General features: G+C 46.2%; 1 protein-coding gene across 1 annotated transcript in view; it reads right to left on the bottom strand.

Annotated features, from left to right (window-relative positions):
- Nucleotides 1-4,140: 4,140 nt before the first annotated feature.
- Nucleotides 4,141-9,236, bottom strand: part of ATP11C (ATPase phospholipid transporting 11C (ATP11C blood group)) — a 48,672-nt gene continuing 43,576 nt past the window's right edge. Inside the window, exon 29 of the mRNA XM_086619829.1 lies at nucleotides 4,141-7,622. Within this exon, the coding sequence (XP_086475955.1) occupies nucleotides 7,506-7,622 (117 nt within the window). The 3' untranslated portion in view covers nucleotides 4,141-7,505. The remainder of the gene's footprint in view (nucleotides 7,623-9,236) is intronic.

Below are 9,236 nucleotides of genomic sequence, written 5' to 3'. Positions count from 1 at the left end.
TGCTCCTTAGTATAATAGAAACCTTTTTCCAACACTTCAGCAGTCAGGGCTATTAATTTAGGACCCAAGGTCTAACGATGGTCATATGAAAAACATCATCTTTTGGTAGTCTGTGTCCTTCTTACACTGATACAGAATTTCTCAAGGGAAAACTACCCGTTCAGTCAGTGCTCCTCGTTTGTAACACAGCAGATCCTCACTAATTTAGCAGTTTGAATTGACAATTTTCTGTCTGGTCATAACACGACTTGCGTGACAGGGAGAGTTCATGGGCAGTTACTCATCAAAAAAATTCAGCTCAGGTGCACAGCAGCAAAATGTGGTTATAAAATAGCCACATGCAAGGCTACAAGTACGGAAAGACAGCCACGCTGCATTCCAGCTAAATTCTTATTGCAGTAATGCTATTTCCCCTAAACTGCAACAGCTCCTGTGGAAATGAGGCCCATTCAAGTGCTGAAAAGTCTCTTTTTTTGTTCTTCCACTGCGCAGAGGATGCCCTGCTCTAACCGGGACTCACCACTGCTGCGTGATGCACACCCACATCTAACACCGGCTTCGGGAAAAATAAAGGTAGCCAGTAGAAGATACAGCTATGTTATTCCTAAGGTTTGGCAATCGATCCATTTCTTGCTCAGTGAACAGAAAGGAAAATGATTGAGATTGGATCTGGATCTGGTCTTTGAAGCCACCAAGGCATCCTACCAGCCCCAGGCAGGCCAGGCGGGACCGCAGCAGCAGATGCCGGCAGGAATCCTGCACATCCCAAGGCTGCGCCTCCTCCAGCCAGTTCAGCTGGCACGAAACATCCGCCAGCTCTCAGCACGGAAAAGCTGCGTTTGCTCAAACCAAAGCACAGCCAGCCACAGCTTTTCCTTACTATTGCTCCCTTATGAACCTGTATGGCCACAAAGATTCTTGTTTTGGAAACCTGGCTGCTTACAGCCTCTCCTTTTGGGCATTTCATGATAAATTCCCAGCTATTCCAGCAATGCATTCAGCTGCTCACATTTTGCACTGGTAGAAGCTACTCGGCTTGTCTATCTCCTCCAGAGACAAGCGTGACCCTCTGCGTGCCCCAGGGACGATAAGCTGAGACAGAGGGAACAAGGAGACAGATAAAACGGAAACAATGACAGCCAGAAACTTGGCTGTTTCTTTTTCATTTCCCATCCAGGCCCATCCCGATGTTCAGCACTCTGCGAGTGGCACATACACATCCGTGTGCAGGGGGACAAAGACACTTCAGAGAGCTGGGGAATATCTTGCCAGCACCTGCAGCACCTCCATTTGCAGTTTTATTTCACAGGGGTGCAATTCCTTATCTTTAAATCTTAGGGAGAAGGTATAGGGAGAACTCCTACTCATTTCATTAATCCCAGATCAGAGGCTGGGGAAAAAAACCTCAAACAAAATTCAAAACTCTCCACAGCCCCCCTCCCAGATTAAGGCTAGAAGGCTTTGTGAGGACTGGTGCCTTTATTTGGATTTTAGAAATCACTCTTTAAAATAAAAACACCTGCTCAGTCAAAACAGGAATGCTCCATTTTAGGCAACAACTGACACCTGAGGCCTCCCAGTGATGCAATCACCTCTTGAGACTGATCTGAATAATCCTACCAGCTGTTTTGCCCCAGCATACATTTTTACTATAATTTGGAGAAAACACAGGTTTCATTTCTGCAACTTCCAAAAGCTGCCACTTTCCTGTTTCACTGTGGGACTGTGCAGAAGGCAAATGCCAAGCAGTGAATCCAGCTGCCGCTGCTCCAGCCTCACCGTGGCGCCGGAGACACCACTCCGTTAGAGGCTTCTGAAAGCATCCTGATAAAAACCCATCTGTAACTGTTGGCTCAGTCCATCCCAGCTCCTAGTCTCTCCTTCAGAAACACCCCTCCTCTGACAGTTGCTGGGCAAAAGAGTTTCTGGTTAAATAGGGCGACTTAACCTGTCACCCTCAATCCAGCCCTGTCCCAGCTCTCACACGCAGTCCTGCGGCTGCTGGATAATTTCTCCAATAATTTCTCCACAGCCCCGCTCTCACCATTCCAGGGCTCAATTCTTGCAATGTTTTTCCCTGGTTTGCCCAAACCCCATTTTTCCTGCTACACCACCTGAACGGCTACCACCTTTGCCCCACTCCATCATGTTGGCCCCATCAGCTCTTACAGGCAATTCCTCCACTCATCCTCTCTTCACCGGCACATCTGCTCCATGCTCCCTGCTTAGCCCCTGAGCCCCAGCTGCCACAGAGAGCAGCTGCTTGGTCTTTCATACCCAAACTCCAACAGGGAAAATGGGGCAGAAGGGTTTTAAGGTGGTGGGTTTTTTTTCAGGACGATGCTGAGAACTAGAAAAACAGAGCTGGCTAAGCATCGTTTGGAGCCAAACTGATGTTGAAGGGAATTGCTCACCTCTAGGACAAGTGTAGCGATGTCAAAACACTTGTGCAGAAGAGTAATTAAGCTCTGGTTGGTTTTCATGATCAGGGATTTTAGGAGGGTTTCATTGCATGAGGCAGCATCACCCCCTATCCCGAGGTACCATCAGGCATGGGCTCTTTCTAGGCTGGTCCAGGAGGACCGGAGCCTCCACCACCCAGCAGATACCCTGGCCCCACCAATACCAGTTAAGCCTGCACTGATTTCATCACTGCTATGTCAAGGTGAGAAAGAGAAAGGACTCCACTCTCCAACTCTCACTTTCCCTCTGCATCAGTCAGACCCACCTCATTTATTGTCGCAACACCCAGTTTTGGATGGGAACACGCACACAGGTGCACACACGCCCTTTCTCTGGGCCACAGTGTATTTTCCAGCTGAGCAGGTTATCCCCAGACGCATGAAGCTGGAAGGAGCCAGCCCCAAAGGCAGCGGCGAAGGGAGGCTCTACGCGGTGCCCGCGGCTCCTGTGAGGGCTGGAGCAGGGACGGGCACACCGGGGCCTCTCCGCCTTCTGAGGGGGCACCAACAGCCTGACCTTCAAAAACATTGCTGTCCTTATAAAAAAATCACCTTAGAAAATGACATTGCTTCTCCTTTCTAATATGAAGGGTCACGTGGGCATTTTAAATGCTCGTTTGGTGCTTTCTGAAACACCCCGTGACCCGTGGCCACCTCCTGTCACATTTACTACTTTTGTCCCATCAGCCTGGGTAGCCAGCTCAGAGTAAACCCCTTTCCAGCTCTTCAGACAATTTTCACTCTCACTCACTCAGCCTATTAAGATTCTCGATGCGTGTATCTGGTTTCCAATAGTACAAGCTGCTTCTTAAAGGTTATAGTTTGTTTTAAATAGCACAGCCATCTGTCCTCCAGTGGCTCATGGGAGCTGGAGAAATCGAAGCAGCCCAAACAGAATTTTTCAAACTGTCAGTTTTTCATTACAAACATTTTGCTTTGAACCAGACCCATGTCCTAAAGAAAAAATAAATACATTAACTTTACATATTTTTTCTTGTGTATTATACAAACACTGTGAGTCTTGCTTTAACAGTTTCGTTGCGTTGTTGGAATTTCATCAATGCAAATATCTGGCCTGGCCTTCACTAGCTCCAGGCACTTTACGAACCAAATAATCCTCATTTGTGTGCTTCTAGTCTTCGAACTAAAAAAATGCTTATTTACTACAGGGAGCCACGACACAGAACCAATGCACGGCATTAAGAAAAAGTCTTCATGCACATAAGGAAGTTGGGCACATAGACCTGTGCTTTTATTTACCCAGCTCCTAAATGCCAGCTAAAGCTCTGGGTTCAGCTCTTCAAAAAAGGTAAATCGATTTATTCACTTAATCCACAGGATTTACTCTCTTAATTTGACAGATTATTTTTCAGGGAAATGGGTTTAGAGCACACAGGCCAGCTACGAGCAGCAGCTGTTACCAGCGGAATATTGCTAATACCTTGCTGGAAAAATAAAAATATATAAGCAGCACCCAGTGTTTCCTTAGGCAAATGCTGCTCTGCATCAGGGAACCAAGTACAGCCTTGCTGGCATCATCTACCCACCACAGTGCCCCTCATACCACCTTGTAAAAGCCCACGTTATGAACTATTGCCTAGGAGCATCCAAGGAGATAAGACAGACAACAAATATATATTAATCAGAACAACATACCAAAGTTTATTGATTACTTCAAACAAAAGTTTCTGTAATGAAAAAAGAGCAAGTTGCATTCATAAAAGGTAACATTCACATTCAATTTCCTTTATATAAAGCAACGTAAAGGTATAAAATTGCATTTAAGTGAAAAAAATGTAAGGTTGCAGTCCTTTTCTTTTGCAAGAAGCTGAAAATGTATCTCCTCATTGCCTGTATATAATTTACACTTTCTATATACTACATGGTTCAAAAAAAAAAAAATCCATAGCTGGGAAACTGGATAAACGGTGCAGTATTAGGTTAAGTTTTTCAACTGTGTGTATACAAATTAAATTCTAAGCTTTTATGCAATTCCAAGTAATTTATAATATTCTCGTAATGCTTAGGATTAGGTTTTGAAAAGTAGCTTTGACTACACCAAGTTCCTCCGTTATCACACAACAGTTTTAGAGGGAATCTTAATTACTTTTCTTATCTTTCAGTGTCACTAGCCAGTGATTAAACTTCAATGAATTATTATGAAAAAAGCCCAGCCTTTTTTCCTTCAAGTTTTTCCACCGATAAGCCTGTACTGACCTTTCAGCTCACTAACGAGCGCTGTAACAGTGCAGTGTGTATTATGGTACATGAACAACAATCACAGCATCACTGTCCGATTACTGCCACTTCAGCATCCTGCTGCCTTACACCTTACTGCTGCTATCACCACTTTCTCTTCCCTTCTCTAATCCCAAAAAGGGGTCTCCTGTATCCCCCAATTCCACAAGTCATCTGCAGCAATAGGAATTTCACTTCTGCCATTGCTGAATGACGAGCATCGGCTCTTCTGCTGGTCCAGGGCAGCTGGGCTGTCCTGGAATCCCCAGCACTACCCCAGCACACGAGCTGAAGATCCAAGCCCAAGAAAACCTGCATTTTCCCAAAAGAGGTGCTAATCAAGACATTTCAGATTAATTCCAACCCGCCTGTCAGCACACATGCCTTGGGTTTGAACGTACAGCTATTGCAATGGCTCGCTCCATCCTGAGACAGGACACTTGGAAATGGGAAGAGAAAGATTTGGTGTTCGGAAAGCTGTGTCTTAGAACAGACTGCAGAAATTAGCCCGTTTAAGTGGCTTTATTCGGACAGTTCACACGTACATGGCAAGCTTCGCGCTGTCCCCGCTAACGTCACCAGCAAAACCTCCGGCTGAATTTCACGGGAACAGATTTTGACCTTAGGAGTAGAGTACGACACAAAGCAAACCGAGAAGCAAGGTGTCAGGCTTGGGACCATCCGGGCTTGGAATGGTTTTGAATCACAGGAATTAGGCATTTCACTGCCCGCGTTTTCAAGGTTATGTAAACACAAGTCAGCAACTGGATATTTAAGGAGAAAGGTTAGATTTAGCTTATAGAGCGTATCTTCATTGTATTCATCGCACACTTGATCCGTAGGCACCACATTTTAGCAAGAAAAGTTGAGAACGGGACAAGGTCTCCAAGTTGAATTCTAGGTCTGCGAAATGAGCTAAGAAAAGGAAAAAAAGGGTGAAAAAGAACCATAAAAAAAAAAAAAAGCTTTGCCCATGGGACACATGCTGGAAGTGCAGCTCCTTACTTGCATGCAGCAAGGAGTTGAGCCGCAGTTGCTAACGCGGTGCTAACGAACACCACTCGCGTCGAGGCCCGTGCAGCGTGTATAATACAGTGGTCCTGTCCTTACGTTCCCCCCCCATGCTGGGTGACTGAAGAGCAGCCACTGGCCATAGGGACTCTGCACACCCTTTGCCCACTCCATCCTCATCACGCATGCCAGAACTCGCCTGCAGCCCATCCGCGTCCCACTTCCACCGGAGTCGAAGGCAGAGCTCAAGGGTGGCAGCCAGAGAGCAAGGCTGGATTCTTCTGAAAATTAACAGTCTGCTGTTAGCAAAATTCATGATGGGAATGTTCCACCTGGTCCCAAACTGTTGTTTCTTTGCATGTAAGTGACACAAAGCCTGAGCGAGCAGGAGCCAAACCCAGCCACAGCGTCGAGCTCGTTACTTCTGGAATGAGACTCACAGCAGCTCCTCTGCAGAGTGCTGGGGCCATCAGCACGAGGTGGGACCGTCACACCAAACAGCGGTGGCACATGGTGCTCTGTCACTGCTTATGACTTAACGCAACAAAAAAAGCTGCTTTTTTCCACATATGAAGTATCAGAGAAAAAAAATAACAATCGAGAGTCGGACATCTCACCTCTGCTGTGCACAATCTAAAGAGAAAAGTTCCCACGACCGTGGTACAGGTAGATTTCAAAACAACATGCCAATTTAAAAACCCAAATAAAGCGTAAAATGAAATCAAGTTCATGTATTCCTTTTATTTTTAAATCGGCTTTTTTTTTTTTTTCTTAGTGCAAATAACTCAAGATGCAGTTTTATACGCCTGCAGGTTTCCAGGCACAGCCCGTGTCCCCGGGATCATCCAAGGACCGCGCTGTCTCTCAGGCCTTTAAAGTGTTGAAGCAACTGCACAACGCAGTAATAATGTAAGCACAACCACAGCAGCCTGGGCAAAAAGTCTGGCACAGCCCAACTTTTGAGATTCTTTCCTCCCCCATGAAAGCTTCCTTCCATCACAAGCAGCCGCAACACGAGGGAAAACCACCTTTTCTTCACTCTCCATCAGGAATAAATCCACCAGCGAAGTGGCCGCAGAAGGATGCTCAGGTGCTTCCCAGCACCACGGGTCTCCGCACTGCCGCATCCGGACCGCAGACCGCTTCCAGCTGTACCCAGGGGATGGATATGCGACTGGATGCTTTGCACCATCGGCCAAGATTTCTCCTGAATTTTCAAGTATTTCTGCCGCATGCATCTGGCAACCTCTGGCTGGGAGGGGGCAGCCCTCGCCGAGGGGCCGCAGCCCCAGCACCAGGTGAGATGCTCGCGGGGCTGCATCCAGCTTCTGTGGCAGGGGAGCGGGCTCACGCCCGCGCCATCGGGGAGCCCGAGGGGGCTGTTATTGGCTTTAAAGTCTGTGCTACTTCTTTGGTCAGGCAGAGCAAGAGGCTTCAGCAGCTCCCCGCTGCTCTCGAACAGATCTGCAGCGGGCAGAGGAAGCCCCCGTGTGAAAGGAGGGTGGCATTGCTCTCTCGCACTTCGATTCAGGCTGTTTTGGATGAATCCCTAAAGATGCTTTCTCAGCCTCCAATGACATAGACTTGTGATCTGGCAGAATTATTTTTTTTAAGGGGTGGGGAAGCCACAAGACCAAAGACAAACAGGTACCGTGGGGCCAGTGCCCTGGCTACTGCAGTGTCAGCAGAGCCGCTTACCGTACGTGGTAATAGCAAAGAGAACTGTTAGGTTAGAACCATGTTTGGGTTTTTTTTCCTACAGTATGACAACACGCAGCATTTGTATGGAGCACTTTAAAGTATCCCGAGAGGATATCTTTCTGCCAAATTAGTAACAGCATCTTCAGTCTTCACATAACCATTCTCTATACGTTTGTACGAGACTAACATAGGCAGATCAAAGGGGCCAGCCTGCAAAAATCAGAAGGAAAACGCACATGTATTGCAATTGTTACATTCCCAAATTCAAATTCCTTTTTCTGTGTTATTTTTAGCAAAAAATACTTAAAATCTTACAGGAGAAGAAGAACGATTAGACCACGATAAAAGTGCCAAATTTCATTCACAACCAAGTACCGGGATGGTAAGTCAATCTGCACAATCTGCAAAAAGCTGTATAAAGTCTAAAAAGTGTGCTGTGCTCTGCGGCTCCCACCCTGACCCGGTCCCGCTGCCTCCCGCTCCCGTCTGCGCAGTGCAGAGCACCACCTCGTGTCTGCACGGACGGAACGGCACGCACGAACCCGGATTTACGCCAGGTTTGGCTGCAGCTCTGGCAAGCCCGGCTGTTGGACCCGCCGTTCCGATTAAACCGATTGCTTTGCAAGCAGGTGCGGGTACAAAGGGAGGTTTGCAGAAAATCTGCAGTTTTATGTCTGCAGCGGACACCACGCGGCTACGTAACATCTCGCTAAAAATGAAATTGTGAATTCAATTGGGCACTTTTACTTTTTTTATCCTGCTATTGGCTTACTGTGATGTTTAAAATCAAGGAAACTTGTACTAGGATGCTCCCTGTGTGTGTAAACACATACAGACAGAGACATGCCTGCTGTACTGTATACTGACATACACAGACAAGTACACATGTTTAGTTTCAATCTATGCAGACGAATTAAAATTTATTTATTTCTATCCGACAGATCAGCATGCACCCTAGAAAAAGGGATTTTTGAACAATTCAGATGCAATACTGGAATCATTTTAACAGCTGAGATTTGAATACTTCACTGTAAATGCATCAGTGTTAGCACCATTCACTGACCGCATTCTCGGATTAAGCTGTGTGTTAATATTAGATTAAATAGCAATTGTATTGAAATATTTGTTTATATACTGCAAAATATTTCAGCTTGAGCTGCAAAATATTTCAGTCTGAGAAGATCTGTGCTCATATGGGATCTGAAAAGGCTGGATAGGACAACGTCGCCAAATTAAAATGCATCCCAAGCATTGCATCTCCATTCCACAAGGACAGGTGCCCCACACCGATAGTCAAAGAGGATTACAAGAACCACAGTTTAATTGATTTGGAGAGGTTACATTTGGTTAATCGATGCCTTTTAAAACCATCCCAACTCCTTCGGACAGGGTACCTGTTACAACACATTAGACTCATCTGAGAACGTTCTTAAAAGAAGTGGTCTGACAGAAGGTCTGGCCGACAATGAATCAGGCACCTTCCTGCTGCTCTGCAACAGCGAGGTAAAAAGACTTATAGCACGCGTGACACTTGCCCCTGCCTAATGGCTGAACAAGGTAAGACACACACACATCTTTTTACGGCTAAGTCACATCCTAAGGGATGTAGAGACACACACTCCCTAAACACGACCGTGATTAACACTGGCTGGGTTTTGCGGTTCAAGAGACACGGAGGGTGTTCAGAAACTAACTCTGCTTCCTGAAACGCTAACTTCAGCCTTGGAGGTTTATGCTACAGGTGCTTTCGAGGGAGGAGGAAACCATCTTTGATCTCCCCATAACTGGTATTATTAAAATAGGGAGTTATACATGGGACATCTG

The sequence above is a fragment of the Tauraco erythrolophus genome, chromosome 13 (genome assembly GCF_009769465.1).
Source record: "Tauraco erythrolophus isolate bTauEry1 chromosome 13, bTauEry1.pri, whole genome shotgun sequence".
Classification (NCBI taxonomy): Eukaryota; Metazoa; Chordata; class Aves; order Musophagiformes; family Musophagidae; genus Tauraco; species Tauraco erythrolophus.
Note: the sequence above shows the minus strand (reverse complement) of the source record. Positions and strands in the feature narration are given on the sequence as shown.